General features: G+C 31.9%; 2 protein-coding genes across 4 annotated transcripts; one reads left to right on the forward strand and one right to left on the reverse strand.

Moving 5' to 3' along the window:
• Positions 1–1,156: 1,156 nt before the first annotated feature.
• LOC123712990 (microtubule-associated protein RP/EB family member 1) lies at positions 1,157–6,431 on the reverse strand. 2 transcript variants are annotated; one of them, XM_045666436.1, is made up of 6 exons: positions 6,266–6,431; positions 5,640–5,925; positions 5,197–5,425; positions 4,248–4,351; positions 3,938–4,093; positions 1,157–3,090 (listed from the first exon to the last, which is right to left on the reverse strand). In XM_045666436.1, the coding sequence occupies exons 2-6, from the start codon at positions 5,904–5,906 to the stop codon at positions 3,022–3,024; spliced, it is 825 nt and encodes a 274-aa protein (XP_045522392.1). In that variant the 5' UTR covers positions 5,907–5,925; positions 6,266–6,431; the 3' UTR covers positions 1,157–3,021. The 2 variants fall into 2 exon arrangements, with proteins under 2 accessions (XP_045522392.1, XP_045522391.1); XM_045666435.1 differs by lacking the exon at positions 5,197–5,425 and adding an exon at positions 4,789–5,020 and having other exon boundaries at positions 6,266–6,427.
• A 315-nt stretch (positions 6,432–6,746) lies between these two features.
• Positions 6,747–19,151, forward strand: LOC123713253 (proton-coupled folate transporter-like). 2 transcript variants are annotated; one of them, XM_045666839.1, is made up of 7 exons: positions 6,747–7,165; positions 7,324–7,584; positions 8,160–8,334; positions 8,499–8,676; positions 8,961–9,339; positions 13,213–13,453; positions 17,510–19,151. In XM_045666839.1, the coding sequence occupies exons 1-7, from the start codon at positions 7,033–7,035 to the stop codon at positions 17,571–17,573; spliced, it is 1,431 nt and encodes a 476-aa protein (XP_045522795.1). In that variant the 5' UTR covers positions 6,747–7,032; the 3' UTR covers positions 17,574–19,151. The 2 variants fall into 2 exon arrangements, with proteins under 2 accessions (XP_045522795.1, XP_045522797.1); XM_045666841.1 differs by lacking the exons at positions 8,499–8,676; positions 8,961–9,339; positions 17,510–19,151 and having other exon boundaries at positions 13,213–13,433.
• The last annotated feature ends 1,278 nt before the right edge of the window (positions 19,152–20,429 follow it).

Consider the following 20,429-nt stretch of genomic DNA (forward strand, 5'->3'; position numbering starts at 1 on the left):
TGCCCAGGCCTCATTGTATGGCATTAAACTAAATAATACATAATGTTTTAGTTGAAGTAGTTTATTTATTACTATCTTTTTTATTGATCTTCTTGAAATTATGAAGCTAAATTAAAATAATAATTCAAGATAGGCCTTCTATAAGCGCCTAATACATCTTAAGTGAATTTTGTTCACACATAACAAGTATTTTTCTGTAGTACGCATTTGTGAATTGCACTGTAAAAATTAATTGAATTTTTGTTGAAAAAAGTAATGTTTCTTCTTTCTTTTTCTACGTTTTGTATTTTTCTCATTTAGTTTCATCGCGGAGAGTAGGTAATTAGTAGAGTATTAGATATATATAATATTTGGTAAAAATAATATATAAATTGCGAGTTTTTTTAATTTTACCTTTGGTCTACTTAATACCTGGACGACACCTATGTTTAATTAAAATAGTTAAGGGGTCTTAATATGAGTCCTGATTATTTATAATAGCTTCTAATTGTTGATTATTATAATTAAATATCTGTTTCCACTTAAAAAACGCAATGTTTCAGAAGTCTACCAAAGTTTGATAAAGTTTTTAAGGCCATCTGCGAATAATATATGTATGAAAACGACTTTTGCTCAAATGACGCAGTTTTTTATGTACACATGTACGTTTTCGTCTAACCTTATTTTTTTAGGAGACGCTTCAACTTAGGAAACAAACTTTCGCCTTTGGTAAAAGATGTACAGTAGATCCCAGTGTGGGATCCTAATGCACTTTCTCATTTATACATGGCATGTCATGGGCAGTTAGTTTTGTCCATTTCACATACTTATGGTTATAGTTACTTTGAAGTAATAAATACTGCTTGTATATTAATTTTATTCCCAAATTTCTTAACCCTTCATTAGAGTAGTTACAATATTCGCTTTCTTACGGGGTACTTGGATCTTATATTTTCTTGCAGAGTAGTATTTAATTATCATGATTTAATAAGGTCTTCCATATGTAGTAATTGACTTTTAGATAACGTACCTTACGGAGCATAATCCTGAGTATTTATAAACCAGTGTGTAGATAATGACCTCAATTGACCATCAATGGATTATCTAGGTAGACTGCTTTTATATAGATATGTTATCTTGTAGCAAAATTCAATTTATCTTACAAATAAAACAGATGTTATTTAAATGAAGTAATTTTATTTTAAAGGATTTCACAATGTCAAGTCCCAGTTGGCATACAGTAATACAAATTAATATTTTAAAAAGTTGTCATATGCAAAAAAAATCGCCAACAAGTCGTTTGGTACTTTATGTTATAAACATCACAACAAAATTATTTAGACGATTAAATTATAATTTTATCGTTAATCTTGGTGCAAACTTCAGACGTCTATATGATAAATAAGGCCCTAACTTTATAAACTAATTTCGATTATTAATTCCATCACAACGTTCTATTAATACGTTTATCTCAATTCTAATTATTCAGATCTAGATCAATTACTTTTTTTCATTAACCAATATCCAAATAAATTTACTTAATAAAATAGTTGCATTTAATTTCCGTTCTTATTTTAATGGGTAAACATATATAATTGTTTAATAAACATAGTTCTGTAGTATAAGCTTCCCATATAAGTTTATTTGAACAGGCAACCAATTAATAAATCCCAATAAAATACATATTAATTTATGAAGTTACCAAGTACATTCAGCCGAACCAATGTAACAATTAACATTAAATCTCTTCCATATCATAACAACCTATTAAATGCACGTTTTTACAGCCAGTGGCCCAAAAATGAATACCAGTCATCTGCACCATATCAGATCCTTTAGCAGCAGGTGGTTACTTTTAGTTCAAAATGAAGGTAGTGATAAAAAAAAACTCATTGCACTTACCAAATTGTCTTAATTATGACGAGTATTACGTTCGTCGTGTTATATGCAAAACTAGTAATTATGACACAACTTGTTCAGGTCTAAATTTGTCGAGCACACCTTATTAGTATTATGTAGGAAATGAGGGTACATGACAATTGCATTCAAAAATTAAATAGTAAATATGATTTAAAAAATAATTTCACTTCTCCATGATGAGTATTTACAAAGTTGTTTAAATACTGTAGACAATTTTCTATACCACAGCATCGGCATTAGATATCCGATTGTCACTTTATACGCGAAAGCTAAGACCTAGAGGGTGACGTCATTAAACCGAAAAGTCATTAAAAAATAGAGGCTCAATAAAATCCGCACTTAGTTACCACAGCCATAACAGTATTATAGATTATTGAATTTTCAACTATTTGTATTGAGTAGTAATATAAGGAATTGTGAATAGGAACTTTATTAGCCATTTTGGGCCACTGCTTTACCATTATTCTAATATAATATATTTCCTTGTGAGATGTTACATTTATATTATGTAATAATTAAAAACCAGTTAAAAGGAATAATTTATGTTAAGTCTTCAGTCCTAATTCTCACGTAGTACTGTTATCATGAAACGGTTATATATAATTAAAATTATACGAATATAATTAAACTGACGCCTAAATACGGTTCAAGAAACTGTAGTACTTAGATTAAGCTTCAAGGTCAAAAAAATTGGTAATGGTTTAGTTGACAGTTATTTTAATCAAACTATTTTGTTATTTACTATGCTTGATGATTCAGAATGGAAATTGCGCTAAGTATGACTCCTTTATGTCAATTAATTCTTTGTCTCTGGCAACTGGTAACATATAAAAACTAAATTTTCGCTGTTTAACTAAACATTTGTTCATTGTGAAATTGTGCTTAAGTTATTATGCAGAGGCTGATTGAGTTTAGTTAAAACAGAAATAAATCTAAGTTTCATGAATTAGGTTCTTAATTATTTAAATCCTTTACACATACATAAATGTAACACATCGATTCGCAAAGTCCTAAGGGTTACGACTTATTGGCTGTGAAATACTAAGCACAGAGTGCTGTCGATAGTGAAGCTATTAAATTTTGATATATTTAATGTACAGTGAGCACGGATGAACTCCTCCATCAATACTCATCCTCCTCTGGTGGGTGAGGGTTGTCACCATCCAAGTCCTCTGGTGGTGCAAATCCGTCCTGAAATATTTTGATAGATCAAATGCAAAATAATAAAATGTAAACTCTATACAGTGACGCCGAAGGAACTTCATATTTTCAAGCATTATAAATTGTTGTTATTCTATGTAAAGAAGCAATTGTATGGACAACAATGCAAACCGATAAAATGTAAGTTTACACAGTATATACTGGCATATGCAATGCTAAATTTGATGATCTCAAAAGGAAAATGTTGTAGTTGGTTGTTATTGTAAAATGCACTAAAGCTTGTCAATTGACAAGCTCCCATGAGAACTGCATAAAAAATTACAGGTGAAATTGATACCGCCATTGGTTGGTTTTAAAGTTGAACAATTAATAATGGAGGAGTGAGGAATTACCTTACTAAATATACATAATAGAAACATAAAAATAATCCAGTAACTCTGTAGAGGTTTGTAACCCTATGTGGGTCCTGGCTTTAGATTGCATCTGTTTCTTTGAAAATTTTTTTTCATAGACATATAGATGTTAAGTAAGTTTGAGACATGTTGGTTTCCATACAAGCAATTGTTAGGAAGTCACAGTAGTGTACAGCCCGGGTTTAAACCATTGATCTCAGGGATGTGAGTTGCATGTTGAAGGCACTAGATTAACACTGCTGGATATAGATACATATCTACAGTATTTTTTTAATCTATCAGTATTCATAATTCATTTTGGTGTAAATTATTAAAAAAAAACTTTTTATAATAATACTATTGAAAGAACACATTACAAAGGTGTTGCTAAAGTGTTTTTCACTTTTTGCCTCTATGTATCTCTTGCTGATCCGTAACAGTGCTTTGAGAGATTAAATTTGACTACATTTACTGGTTATGCTTACCTCAGTTGCATATAAAATATCCAAAATTTGCTTTACGAGATCAACATTTGGTTGTCCTGCCATTTCTTGACAAATTAATTCAACTTCCCTCAGCTTACCAAAGTAAAAATCTCTCTCTTTCTCAAGACCTTCCAATGATGCTTTCAACTCATTTACCTGGGAATATAAAAATAATCTTTTTGCCTTTTGGGAGTTTATTTTAACAGCATAAAACATTTATGAAATATGAAATGCGCTAAGACTACATACTGAAATATTTTCATTTACAAAAACCGCACATTTATTTTTGTATAAAATGTGATTTAATTACCTGAAGATTCAGTTCTTCAATAACCCTGGAGTCCCCCTTTGCATTTTGATTTAGCCTTAAATTGGATGGAGGCGATCGGATTGCAGTGTTGTTTGCTTTCACAACTGATGGAAATTTCTTGACTTTATTAACATTGAAAACAAAGTTTATTATAAAATAAGCTCAATACTTTAAAAAAAATTAGTCAGTGTTAGAGTAAAAAGCTACTAAATGAATACAAATCATATTAAAATATTATTTTCAGCTAATAAATAATATTATTGCAAGGTAAAATTATATATTGATTATAATAACTACAGTTACAAATAAACAATGTATAGGTTAAAGAGGATGTAGGAAAACAGAAATAAGGTAAATGAACTCATGACAATAAATAATAGTTTAACATAAATCAAACATACAACAAAACAAGGAATAGGTTTTTCATAACCGTATATGATATAAGTAAAATATTGATAAAATAAATAGATAAAAATCAATCCAAAAATATACTGTTATCAGCAATATGAAAAAATCAAAGTATAAAGAAAAGCAATAGTACTGGATTGGGGTCTAGCGGCGACTTTAGCAATGGGCGCAGCCGGCTTCTTTACAGACGGCATCTGTCGGGGCGCCGCGCCCGCCGATCCGTGCCCCATTGGCAGCCCTTCACGCTGCGCCATCGCGTCATATGGTGAGCCACTGTAGTTGGCATCATAAAATTTCTTGAACCATTGCAAGAACTCAAAGTTATCTTGGAATCGACCCTTCACCAGTCTGTCAATGGGTACTATCTACAAAATAAAAATTCTAAGTAAAAGGAATTGGACTTGAAATGTTGGGGACTTTGGTGGTCATGGATATGCATATGAAAAACCTAGATGCATTTATATTGACCAATGTTAAGAAGAATAATGTGGAGTTCAAAATGCATCTAAGCGAATAGTTGAAGAGAGCTATTGATGCGTACTGCCCGATTGGTGCGGAGGAGCCACTCTGCGAGTGCGCGGTGGTGGCGCAGCACTACAGAGTGGAAGGCCACTATCACATGCTCCTGACCCAATCGTTATCCCGCCACGAGCTTCAAACGCATCATATTCTCTTCCATCATAATTAGCATCAAAAAACTTTTTAAACCACTGTAAAAACTCAAAATTGTCTTGAAATCTCCCCTTAATCAGCTTATCCACTGGGATTACCTATAACATTTTATAATTTGCAGCTTATAAAATAACATATTCCTGGTGTCACAATTTTGACTCATGTTTCAATTCTCACCATTAAGAAATATTATTTATATTTTACTAATAATTTTAAATACAATTAAAACATTTTTTTTTTTCATTCAATATCAGTATTACCTGTAATAGATTTGTATCATCTATTAAAATGAACAGAAATATTAATATTTACCTTGTCAACAGACATTTTTTTGAAAGCTGCTTGCAATATTTTAAAGTTCTGTATATATTCATGTTCTAAGTTAGTCTTAAACTTAATGCGTTTCATAGGTACACTGCCAGGAAATAACATATCCATAAATTGGCAATATGCAGCCCCAGTACAAAGTTCCTCGATTTTGCAAAAATTCGACTGCAGAGCATCATTCACCCACGCCAACATATCATGACGCGATAAATTTTCCGATGTTACATTGGTTGAGTACACATTTACTGCCATGGTGCTAGTTACTTCTTTTCTAAAATCGCAAGAAACCATACTGTATCTATTTAACTAAAGATTATCTATGCCCGATGTTCTTAAACACCGGCTGCTTGCTTACAAAAAAGAAAGTCGGTCTATAAATAGGTCGTGTTAATTTTAAGGGCTGGATGACATTATATAAAACCATTTTATAAAATGTTTTAACTATACATAATATCTACACATAGAAAATGAGTGGCAAGGAGTTAATTTATTTTTTACAGAGTCATTTTATCTAACGGCGGATGTAATGACAGTAGGCGACTCATCAAAATTTCACTACTTTAACAAAAATTATTGATGCTTTTCTAATTCATAGTCAATATAACGCTTACCTGTATTGGTTTTATTTCGACAATGTTGTTCTAATAAGTATCATCAACAATTTTAGCAATTTATTAAAAACGTTTATCTTCTGCAATGTTTTAACCAAAAAGCTTTTTAATCCCGTTCTATGTCGCGTTCGCTACAGTAAGTACACAGACTAAAGACTTTCGAATAAAGATTAAATGTATTTTATGACTCCACAGTCTCAAGACATTACTTATACACTCCCATAAACGTAAATGATAGTCGATGTGGATTATGAAGTGTCCAAATATTAATTAAAGATTCACACGTCATGTGTATTATTTTAAATAACTATATTACAATATATTTAAACTATTTTAGGTGGCAGCTTTAATAAAATTATAAATATCAACAAAACATTTTCTATTTGAACTTTTGACATTGACATAAACCTAACGTGAAGAATGACATTAAGTCATTACTAGATATTGACATTTATTGTTTGTCATTGTGATTTGCGCTTTATGACCGCGGCAAAATTACTGATTAGGTATCTATATTTTATTTAATAAATATTTACATAAACAATGACGGCAAACTGTAATCTTGAAATGAATTATTTTAAGCCACAGGCCAAACGCAAGCGAGTGTGTCTCAGCTATCACGCGTATTTAAATGTTACGTCTATTACGCGAAATTATTCAGCAAAATGTCTTTTTAATTTTTGAAATTAATTTATCATCATTTAAATTATTTATTTCTGTGGTACTGTGATCCAGTTAATAAAAAGAAAATTTGTTATATTTTCAAAATGGTTCAAGAAAATGAAAATGTATCGGAAAGTAATCCAAATATAAATGATTTAAATGAAGTCACCAGCAAGCCTTATAGAGTGACAATGGAATTTCCTCTTTTTTTTACAATATTGTCTGTATCACTCTCTGGTAAGTCTTATATCTAAAATTAATTGCCTTTTGAGAAGTTTTTGTACCTCAATTAAGACAAAAATATTAATACAAAATGTAATTGACATGATTTATTTTATTTCTAATTGACACTTAAGTTCTGGTGTAGCCAAAACTAAACTATGAAATTGTTTTAGGTGCAGCAATAAGCAATATATTATTATATCGAACTTGTTTGCACTCATGTAGTCATAATGAAACTGTGTGTCAAGTATTTTTATCCCCGGTAAAGAACAATGGATCTCAGGAATTAGAGGAAGAAGTACAGAAGTATGCAGCCTTTGTATCTATGGTTAGAACAATAATAGAGTCCCTAGCTCCAGCTCTATTATCATTGTTCCTTGGGGTATGGTCTGACACATATGGGAGAAAACCATTAGTTGTTTGGCCTTTACTAGGTAGGTTTTTTACATTTGTTAATATTAAACCTGATTAAAAATTTATTAAAAATTATATAATATATAGTATGGTAAAATTAGTAAAAAGGAGAATGTTAAATATATGACATATATATATATATATATATATAATATATACTATATAATAATTGGTTTCTGTGGTGCTGATTACTGCATTATAATTCAAATGATTTTCAATGTATACATACATACAAATAATATAGCTTTATAATTTTCATAGTGTTGTTGTATTCTGTGCGATTTATATTGTTAACTTCATACTAAAAACAAACACACAACAAATTTTAACTTGCTAACAGGACCGCTGCCAACACGCAGCTATTCTGTTAGTAAGTCCACAATAGAAATCACGCAGAACTTGTAGCAACAAGGAATCAGAATTCAAAAACGATTGTCTTAATCTTCATAGAATAGGTTTATATTGTCTCATTCCATTTAATACTGTACTATGAGTTTAAATAAAACCACAAATTATATGATGTTTCATTGCTTTTCAATAATATTAGTCAGCGTGAGATTCCCTTTGATTCTATATAACTTAAAACTGGTTTCAGGTATGTCAATTAGTAGCGGATTAACTGTCATATACAGTATGATGGACAATCTCGGGCCATGGTGGTTTATAGCCACAGTTATTCCTATGTCACTATCTGGAGGATTCACATCGTTATTCACTGGCGCATTTTGCTATTTGAGCGATGTCACATCCAAAGAAAATCGATCACTTAGGTAATTAAGTTAGTACTAAAAAAATTTTTTTAATAATTTTGGAGTTGCGATTCTAATAAATATGAAGTGTTAAATTAATCTATCGCACTTGTAGTACATAGAACCTTCACACTGCGTAAATTTTATGTAGGTATTAGTTAATATAGTGTATACAACTTTTTTAGGATGACAATAGTAGAGGCATCGGTTTCCGCAGGCAGTGTTATTGGTTCCCTAGCGAGCTCATACTTACTAAGGGCAGTGGGAAATGTGTATTTACTATTAATTACGGCCTTCCTCTGCGCAATCGCCTATGTATTCACGAATTGCTGCCTCGACGAATCATTGCCGGGGGCTCAAAAGGTATAATTAAGACCGTATCTGGGATGCAACAGGGATAGATTTATAAAAAAATTATAGCAAATTAAGTCATATTGCTTTAGACACAAAGCACGGATATGTATGACGTATTGGGTTATACACACGAGAGTCATAATAATAAGATAATTTTTCGTTATAAAAAATGTTAATCGCATGATCTTGGTTCAGAACTACGTAGTAATTGCTATTTCTAGGCTATAAAATAATAAAGTGCCTAACACTGAATCACCTAGGTTGTCCCGATTAAAAAAAATAATCCTTTTCAGGGTGGCATTAAATCTATATTGGACTTTAAGTTAATAAAGGAAATGATAACTGAATGTTTTAAAAAGCGTCAAAATTACACCAGAGCACAAATATTGCTGCTCACTGTTGCAAATAGTTTGTCTATCTTTATAATGTATGGAACTATGAGCTTGGGCTATTTGTACACGCGACAGAAATTGCACTGGGCTATACAACAGTATACAATATATTCGGCGGCGCATACGACTATTGCCTTCTTTGGATCCTTCTTCGGTGTTGTTTTCATACAAAAGATATTCAAAGTTTCGGACTTGGCGTTTTCGATGATCGCTTTTATATCGTCAGCGGCTGAATATATTATCAAAGCTTTTGCATTCACGACGTGGCATATGTATTTAGGTAAGTGATTTTGTTTTTTAAACATAAAAACAATTCGAAAAAAGGTTGTTTTTAAGTTGAAGTGATAAAAATAAAAGCGAAAAATCTTAAACAAAATTATATGTTGATATTTAAAAAAATAATCCGATCTGATAAAACATTGTCTTTTGTTAAAATAGCTTTTACACATTAAGAAAAATATATGTTTAATTAATATAATTATATGTTTTAATAATAATAATACATAGCTTTAATCCGTTCAAAAAGTGTTTTTCTTAAAATTGTCTTTTGTTATTTTAAAAAAGACTGCGCTCGTCTTTCACAAAAATAGTTGTATGTAATATATTAAGCGATAATCGTAATATTAAGGTTTATCTATCGTATTATTTAAATTTTGTAGCTAACCACATCGAAATTCCCTTAAGTATATTTATTTCGTCTAATGATATTTTCCGAGGTCAGTCTAACACAATTCTATAAAACCAGTTTCCTCTCGGTTGAATCGAAAACGCGAATAATCTGTGGCATTTATAAATTGTAAATTATTTTATTGTACTTAGATTTCTTTTTTAAATTGTAGTTTGTCTGTGTCTGTTTTTCATGTCTAATCTTTATCAACTTTATAAGCGAATAAGTTCTCAATTCTAATAAGACTAAAGTCCTGGGAATTTTAGTTTTCTAGTCTACGTTATCAAAGTCGATGTTTTTAGCAATTTTCTCTTTACTCTCCCAGATAGTTTTGGTCCTCTCCCCTTAGAAACCTAGTGGGGAGAGGACGAAAATCTAGGACGAACGTTCAGTCAATAATATTCGCAATGCTATCTATATATTTGGATACAGTTCTTGTAAGTCGCGATCTTAGATACAATAAAAACTAATCCATTCTGATAAACAAAAAAGAAGGGTTTAAATTTGTTTAGTGCAACTCCTCGTCCAATCCAATAACTTTCCGTTATTTGGCGTATATGGTTTGGAAGTACCACTGCCCACACACGCCACGTTGTTTTCAGATAATGTATTATATGCATCAGTCTAGAAAAAACATTACATCTTGTAGTTTCCTTTCTAATCAAGTGTTGCTCTTGGCAATCTATTGTTTTTAATATGCAGCAATCAATCCATTAAAAGTAAAACTTTTAATGCGCCTTTCTATTCTCATGTGTTTGTAACACTTGAAACAAGTGATTTCAGTTGTTATATCCATCAGCACAGAGTATAATAACCAATATCGCTGAATTGTTTCATTGTTTGCAAGTTTTTTTGTGAAATGTGAATTAGAAAAATCGACCTGTATCAATCTTCGCATTGTTAATGTGAGTTTGAGAGAGTAAATGGAATAATAATTGGCCAGTGAATTATTATTCCATTTATAATTTTGCTAATGCGAGTGAGTGGCATAGGGGCTGGATCCAATATATTCGGGACGTATTAACGTCATCTAGATTTGTATTTGTTGTACATCATTAATGAAGTAGTCCTGATAACATAGCATCTTAACAGTAGTAAACTTGTTTACTCACTTTGGAAAACTTCATCCACAATCCTATCAACAGCTATCTGATTTGACTTATCAGACAGATGCTCCACTACCGTTGCATTCGTTCCAGATGTAAATGCCAAATTAGGATTTCATTATTTATATTCATAGATATGTATTTGTTTTTTGAAGCTCCAACAACGATTTTTAGCCCGAATTTGCCGACAATTAGAATATAAAAGTTGTAAAGCAAAAGTTGCAGTTAATTTTTTGCATTCGAATTAGGGTAGTAAATTTACGTTAAATTATAAACGAAGTTGTTTACAAATAGTCAAAGACGGATATACCCATAGACATTTGACGACAAATTCTAGGAAACTCTTGCTATGCAAACTGGGTTTTATTAGGGAAAGTAGGCCTTCCTCTAAGAGTAAAGTATTTCCAATAATTTATTTACGAAATAATTCTTCAAAAAACCTGCTAAAACCGTTATTTATTACGTAGGTCTTCGTCAATAGTTTGGCCTTACCAAATTGTTCTGAAAGCAAATGAGCGAACTTTTAAGAGGGTCTAGAAAATTTAAAGAATTCAACGTGGTGAGTGATGATCTGATGATTACGAACTACTTTTAAACAAAATGATTTTCCAGAGATTGTACCAACTCTTAAAAGGCTGTTTGCCTCGTGTTCTGTTCAGGTCAGTTTTCCGAGTTTACTTTTCTGAAATGCTTTAAAATTTTTATGTATTGCACAATAATTAATATATTTTGGATTACTTATAAAAAGCGACCTTGTTACAAATACACTCAGTTTTGATTCTATTTTAAGAACCATTCGTATTGGTTTCCTTAAAGTCAAGGATTTTTTTTTATTTATTAATTATTATTTAAGATGACAAAAAAACAAATTAAGAGAACAAATGTTTTTGAATTAAAATTATATAATTTATTTATCAATCCGAAACGAACAAATACATCGCATAGGTCTGTTCCAAAGAGGTCCCTGAGGTCGTGCATTCTTCTGTCTGTTCACCAATGGATTTTTTTTATCTACATGCGTAATTAATGCTCTTGGTCTTGAAATGTCGGTTTCTTTGGTCCCAAAAATCTATATGTTGTACGATATGTGAGAGACTAAGAAGAACACGTTGAAGCATATAACGTAGCGCCAGTATTATGATTATTCGAATCCTATGTCCTTACAAAATATCTATAATTTCTCGTAAATTATCTTGATTGATCTATTTTTACATAGACAGATAGATAACATAATATAGCCTTTTATATCTGAATACCGACTTAGGTACTCAGATAAACATAGAACATTTTAGTAAACTAAGTATTAGAAGGTTGAAAAATAATATAATTATTAGTTAGATAAATAATTTATTTATTTTAACACTTTGTTACATTACAATATAAATATGGAACATAATTAAATGAAAAGAAGGGCCTTATCGCTTTCTAGCGATCTCTTCCAGGTAACCACTGTGTGTAAAGAAAGAAAATGTATTAAATTACAATAAAGAAGAAACTAAACAGGAACAAAAAAAATATCCAACATTACTTCGATGGCTTGGCTTAATACTGTTAATAGAGACATGTTTTTAAGTACAGTCAAAACCGTTTACGACGACATCATTTAGAACAACATACCAGTTATATTGACCAAAATCAAAGGTCCCGGCTGAATTATATTGCATTAGGTTTATGTACTTAATATCAACATCATCGGCTGTTACGACTATCAGGTTTTACGACCAAATATGAGTATTCCCTTCGATGTCAATATAACAGGATTTGACTGTATTACCATTTACTATGAAATTGTTGGCAGATTTATTGGCAATAGACACCGCAGAATTCGTTTTGTAATCGCAAATGCAATGACCGTGTATCAACTTGGATTAAGATTATTATTTGTATATTTATACGTTAATTATTACTTAATTAGTAAAGTTCTGAAAAAGATTAATATTCTTGCTGTATGTGATGATTTCGGTAGGGAAGTCTCTAAAGCAATCAAGAGATAGATTTGGATATTTTACTCCCTGGAACCAATTCCTCGCAAAATAACATTTGCAAAGGCATTTTTTGTATCTCAAGCTGAGCTTAAAAGTTGTGCTAACTCGCGTCAAGCCTTGAGGTTCTTCGGCTACGCTTAAAGCATTATCCTTTAACGGCCTAAGTACTCCTAAGGCTGACATTCTGATGGCCGCAAGTTTCCTTCTATTTTTATTACTTTCTGACAAATCTTTTTCGTTAAATATGTTCATCATCAACTTAATATGTTTATCAATTAATACTTTAATTAATTTGATCTTGGCCGATTCAACTGGCTTTTGTGAAACTATTAAAAGTGCAAACGAGACAAGTACTTCTTACAGAACTTTAGAAATCAACTTTCTTTTTGTTTCAGCTGCCGGAATATCATTGTTCCGGGATTTATCATCGCCACTTATCCGTTCTATGATTACGAAGATACTGCCAGCCCAGGATATAGCTAAGGTGTTTGCGTTGATGTGCGCTATAGAGGGAGTGGCACCGCTGATATCACCAGCTGTGTATAATTCTTTATACGCATATACTATATCAACCTTCCCTGGAGCCTTTTATATATTGTGCACTGCTATTACTGGAATCTGTGTGACATTTTTGGGGTAAGTTTTTGTATGAATTGTGAATAGAGCAGTGTTGGCCTAGTGGTTTCAGCGTGCGACGCTCATCCCTGAGGTCCCCGAGGATCCCCGGCTGTGCACCAATGGATTTTGTTTCTATATGCGCATTTCACATTCGCTCGAACGGTGATGGAAAACATCGTGAGGAAACCGACTTGCCTTAGACCCAAAAAGTTGACGGCGTGCATAAGGCACAGAAGGCTACACCTACTTGCTAAAATAAATTAACAAATGATCATGAAACAGATACATAAATCTGATGCACAGACCTAAAAAGGTTGTAGCGACATTGATTTATTTTTTGTATGAATTATTATTTGGCTACGAAGGTCCCCGGCGTAGTATAATGTGGTAATAATAAAATTCGCACTGTCATATATTTCGTCACACAGCAAACAAATTAATTAATTAAATATAATTTTTATTTCGAAAAATATGTATATTCGAATAATATATACAGAACATAAGTACAAAGTTAATACAAATTTTAATAAACAACGCAATTTTACATAAAACCATGCTGACAGAATCATTCTAGATATAGTTTAAAATAAAATAATTTGTTAATGTTTGAAATCATTTAAATTAGACAAATTCAACTCACAACTGACCTTTCGTTCCTTTCAAACCGGAGAACTTAGATATTGCGAAACCTTTAGGCTATTTCAACACAGCGCAGTATATTACTCTATCTATATTTGTATTATAAAGTAGAATAATTTGTTTGTTTTAATGCGCAAATCTCCGGAACAACTAAGTCTTTTTTGTTGGATAGGGTAAATATCCATTTATTACAACCTCTTGGCTAGGCTGTTGATGGAACGGCTAAGCTTAAGCTGGCTGCGACAGATATAAAATAATTTCTACACCGAAAATAAAAATTAGATTTTCGCTCTGCAGAGACATCTCTAACGGGAACTTATTTCATTATTTAGATATTGATCGCGATCAGCAACTCTATATTTGTTTAAAGCAAAGATCCTGCTAACATTGCTTTTAAGCTCTTTGGAATTATGTACGTACGTTATCGTACGCGGTCCATAAAGTCGGTTGGCGAGCACGGGTTTAAAATTTCCGACATTATCATTCGATGATGTCTATTTTCATCTCGTCCTTTGTTTTATTTTTAACTGAGGTTGGCAACATTTCTTTTGAATTTGTGTATTTATAGATGGCAATCAGATTTTTAAGGTTGCCATGTTATTGCATTTCCTGTGTCATTACGTATTAAATTATTTGACCCCACTTTAAAAGGGCATTAATTATTACCCGGATATAGTAAAGGGCCGTTAGCAGAACTTAACTACTAGTTAAGTGAGCAATTTTTAAACCCTAAGGTCGTACTTTCTAAACACCGGGTTTGCACCATCTTTTTGTTAGTAATTGACAGACATCGACAAAGAATAATAATTATAAAAACTTTATTCATGACAAATAGGTTGTTACAAAATTCATCTATCGAGTCCTCATAGTCCCTGTGGTGTGGGTAACTAGACAACAATTATTCCGTACACGGTACAAGTTTATGGCGTTTGGAGTTAGTTTTAGTGGTACAACTAATCAAAGTAAATACAAGTCTTATAAGACATTAAGTATACGTGAGTGTGTGAATGTGTATGCGCATGTATTTGAGAGTGTAGGTGAGTTGTTAAAAGCTTGCGCTGTGTCTGTATTAGTTTTTGGAACCAGTCATGCCAATATAAAAAACCAAAGAAATATGGTATAGATTTCGCTACGATATTAGTATGTAATAGTAAGGGTATAGTTTGTTTATTCTAGAATACGAGTCAGAACTAAACACAATTATAAGTTATTCGTAAAGTAATTGTCAAATTTTTAATGTATTTCCGCTGTTCCGCTACTGTGAATTGTTATAATATCAGTTTTGACATATTATTCATGCATAATTGTGCAGACAGCATGACTAAGAATATATCTACCCATAATCATCACATATATAATAACTAGCTGACCCAGAAAACGTTAATTTGCCATGTAGATTAATTCTGGGATTTTTTATTTTTATTATAGTAAATATGTATAATATAATAAAAAAATTCATCATTTCATTCATGATAGAGTGGTAAAAGTTAAGGGGTTGTATGTATTTTTGTATGCTGTATCATCAAAAAATAAAAACAAATATAGTGTATAACATATTTTAAAAAATTAAGGGGGTGAAAATTAGATGTGAGATTCGCAGACCTAACCGATATGCACACAAACTTTCATAAAAATCGGTCGAGCCATTTCAGAGGAGTTTAATTACAAACGCCGTGACACGAGAATTTTATACATTGGATTCCGTTTAAACTGTTGTAAGCACGTTACATAATACTTCTAGAGATGTTCAATGAAATAAAATAACTAACTATGTAAGGCCTCTGCCATTTCTAGTGATTAAATCAGAAGTAAGAATTCTTCAAGAACAATGTACGTAATACGATAAGCTTACTGGAATGGTCATAACTGTGACTAATCTAACCTTTTAAACCAGTTTTCTGTGTAGTTACGTATTCATATAATGCCAAGATATCACAAATATATAGTTTAAATTCTTTTGACTTTCTTGATAGTGGCTTGAACGTGCGTTTATCATCCATGTGGACGTAGGTTTGAATCAATGTAGTACTGGACTTTTCTGCGTATGTGCGTTTAACAATCGCTGAAGGCGGTGAAGGAGAATCGAAGTGTGTCAGGCACGCAGGCTGATCGTCAGAAAGACTAACAGTAGCGCCACTCATTATTTACTAAATAATTCCATATATGTTGTTGTTGCATACATATTTTTCAAGTGAAATTTTTTCATCGGCGTTGGAATAAAGTTACCGTCACATTTTTCGGTTACGCGTCACATCTTACAGTTACGCGCCATCTTTTTCTTGTCCCTTCTACGGTTGATTCGAAAAGATTCGAAGCCATATTTCGAATAGTAATAATTATATTACAATTAATGATTCTGTAATAATCTTAGTAGTAATAAGGTAAAATGAAATAATTGTATTATTTGTATTCATGTCTATGATAATAAAAGCCTTTTGTTGAACTTTATCTAATTTAACTTTATTTAAGCAATTTCTGTAAAGTTGCATATAGTAGATCATTTTTCGAAAAATAAGGTTATAAAGAAGTTTCACTGCTTACGTGTGTATACTAGTACACGCAAACATTTTTATTTAATAAAACTAGTCTTTGAGATAAGCCCGATCAAGTAAAAAGTCTTCTTCATCAGCTTTAGTAGACGGTAAATTAATTGACGACTCACAGTTGCTATTAATAAAATTAAAAGGGTACATAGTTAACTGTTAGTAATGAAAAGTGAAGCGCAGTTGTAACAATGAATATTCGAACGATTTGTGAAGTACTGATTCAAGGTAACATAGGACTGACTGATATTGCCCATTGATCTATCAATTTATAACGTTATTGAACGTGTAAAAATATTATAAAACAATTGTCTGATTTATCTTAAAGCGGACATAGGTCATTGATAATATAATCATAATTATTTTGTACGTACATATTTTAGACTTTTAAATAGTTTTGTGATCTTATTTGTTCAATATATTATTGTCAGTAATATGTACCAGCATTTTCAAAATGCAAGTGGTGGTAACTAGTAGTAGTAAGCAGATTCATTATTTATCCAAGGACTTTAGGTAACAAGTATGCCGTTGAATCTCCAGTAGAACGCGAGAGTAACCCCGGAGCCTCTCTAACGCAGCCTTGTAGGAATTACATGACGTGGTTTTAGTAGGTATTGCTCACCCATTCTCTGAATAGTAGAGATTCTGGTGTGGGTCGCGTCCTATAGACTTCTGAAACTTTCGAGCGTATACGCAAATGTATTTTCATCTTGAATAAAAAAAATGCAGGCTTCTGGCCAATTTCTTTACTTTTTTTCTGTTCCTTCAGATCGGGAACTGATACCGAAAGCACACTGAGTGTCTGTCCGCTTTATGCTCGTTACTCTTAATATTGGTCATACGACCTCTAATAGTTGAATTAACTAACAATTTGTATACATTTTTGTTTCAGAATCGTGCAATACTTACGGTGGAAGTCGACGAATATAACGTATCAAAACTTGACAAACGAGTAATTTTAATTGACCTAAAATTACTTGATTTAATTTAAATTTTGATTAAAGCGAAATTATGGTAATACAATTTTTACTAATATGATGAAATCGATTTTTGTTTATAACGTAAAAAATATATATTTCGACAACGCATATATATTTAAATAAGATCTCAATTTATGTAATGTTTGTAACGTTAGGTTCGCCTTTAACCGTATTACAGTTAGTATAGTTTTCATGTTAACAATGAGTACAGTTAATTCATATAAATCGTGTTTAGTTTCGGTTGTAAATACGTATTAAAAACTACTTGCGATGTTAGATATTGCATCAAACAGTAAATGCGACAAATATCACAAATCAATAGAAATGTACGATTTAAATTTTGTTATTCACTTTGGCAGCTATAGTAGCGACTTTAAATGCGTAATTAACACTAATTAATGCGATTTTATTAGCACAAGGTCTGACTTATAGCATTTGCGTATTTTCTACGAGAATTTTATTAATGAAGACACATTGGTGTCTGATACAACCGATGTTGTCCGATGATAAAACTGTCATGTAGTAACATCGCATAGTGACGTATAATCCCAACCTGAGCCGTTACTCTGAAAGTTCCAATAGGGATACAAATGATACGACGTCATCGCTATGGATATTGAGAGAACTACTTGCGGCGGGATCGGTAAAGCGGTTGCTGTTGTGCTTCATTTGAAGAGTATAATTATATTCTGATGTTAAGTTACACCGCCACATGGATACTCACATTGGCAGAAGGCTCGCAGTGCGTTGGCGTTTAAGAATTGGTATGCTCTTTTCTTGAAGGACCCTAAGTCGATTTCGTTCGGAAATATTTCAGTGGGCAGCTGGTTCCACATAGTGGTGGAGCGCGGTAAAAAACGCTCTGATGTGGAACGACGAACGTAAAGGTGATACGGGTGAAAATTCGTATTCTGGCTCGACGTCCGATGATGACACATTAATTGTAAATTTACCTAAGTACTTAACATTGTTCTTTGTCCCAATATGTCAATTGTTAATTTATATATAAAATGTAAAGCAGTTTAAAAGTTTTTGGTGGAATGAACTTTGTGTGGTTTCAGGTTATTTAGAATTTTATATTTACGTTACGATAGCGTAACATTGCAAGGTCAATGTCCGATTAATTAATGTTTTAAGCAAAATGTCTCAAAGTTACCAATGTTCTAGTTATGATGTTTAACATATATTTTAGTACGAATGATTGTAATTTGAAATGCCTTAAAACGTATAAAATAAAATAATAAAATTGGTTTCAAGATATTTGTCAAGAAACATGGAAATTTTATGAAATTCGTAACACGTGCTTCGTAAGAAAAAAAACATATAATAAAGCGTACTCAAATATCCAATTTCAACCATATCACATATAACTTTGTATAACCTCCTCACTTGAAGTTGGATAAAAACAGTAAATGAGTTTTAATATATATATATTTTATGGCCGTATAGTTTTACAGAAAAATGTTCAATAATTTTTACCTAGACTAGATTTTGTATAAGAATATCGGTGCTCTTATTATTTGTGATTTTTTACTAATAAATGATTATTTTATCTATTCGCTTTTTATTTCATACGATTGCCTATTTAGCTTAGTGGATTGGGCGTTCGATTTAGCCCTGACATGGCGATTTTTCCTTAATTGAAAGCCAACGGTAGCTTGCGTTGCAGGCCTATGGCTTTTATTAATATACCTAATATTTGCATATTTTTTACGTTTATTTTTACATCGCATCCTTTGCGACCTATAAACAGCATCAAATACTTATAAATCATATTATACTTTACTTATCAGTGAACCGATAAATAAAAATACAACGCAAAATATGTAGCTAAGCGCAAAGCTCGAACATGGCTGGACCAAAGACAAATAATTTATTTTTATTTATACCTTGAACTCTGAAAGTTTTTATGGAGAGAAAAAAAAAATGTACTTAGGTTTTATTCCGGAAAACAGAAGTCTCTATGGTGTAGCTTCAGGGATTGAAGACCGGTTCAAATTTAGGTTCGGGTTCTCAATAAGGGTTCCAATATATCGGTTCTGTAGTGTGCAGTTAAGATGTTTTTAAAGTGGGTATATTCTCTCTGAGCTATTGTTAAGTATTGTGAATTTTATCACCATAGAATTCTGCAGTAGCAGTGACAATATAGAAAAACTAAAAGTATGTATTGAAGAGTTTTAAAGTTTATAATAATTATGTTTTTAATAGGTTGGTACTGTTCAGATTGTTGTTTACAATTTTGTGAATAACACATAATATTTCCTCTTAACTGCGAATAGCGAAAGAATAAAATATTATATGTTTGTGTTGTATAAAACAAGGCTGATACAGAAAGTATACTTTTTATAATATATTTTCCACTCAGTAGTAGTAAAATTATAATAAGAAAATTAAACTATATCAACCAAAAAGTAGTTTGTTTTTACATTGTTAAAGGTACATAATTACAGTAGTTACATAGAGTACATAGAGGCTATGGTGGAACGTCTAAATTGGACCTTAAAGAAGGTTTCTGATTGGGGCGATGCGAAACTAGTCCAATTTAACACAAATAAAACCCAGGTCTGCCCTGTAATGTGTTGCAAAAAGGGTGCTTTTGGATTTAGTTCAACCATCCGGGGTGCTTCTTTAAAAATTGCTGACTATCATGAGTTGCTTGGCGTTACCTTGTTGGGTGATCTCAACTTTGGGAGTTTTTTTTAACTCTTAGGCCCAGGTGGCAGGCAAAATTTGGTAAGTTGGCAAATGTGTCGAGTACTACAGTCATCTTCGGGCCGGTTCTGCCATATGTCACCCGTCACCGGTGCCTTGGATGCTATTGAGAGGGAATTA

Source organism: Pieris brassicae, chromosome 8, assembly GCF_905147105.1.
Source record: "Pieris brassicae chromosome 8, ilPieBrab1.1, whole genome shotgun sequence".
Classification (NCBI taxonomy): Eukaryota; Metazoa; Arthropoda; class Insecta; order Lepidoptera; family Pieridae; genus Pieris; species Pieris brassicae.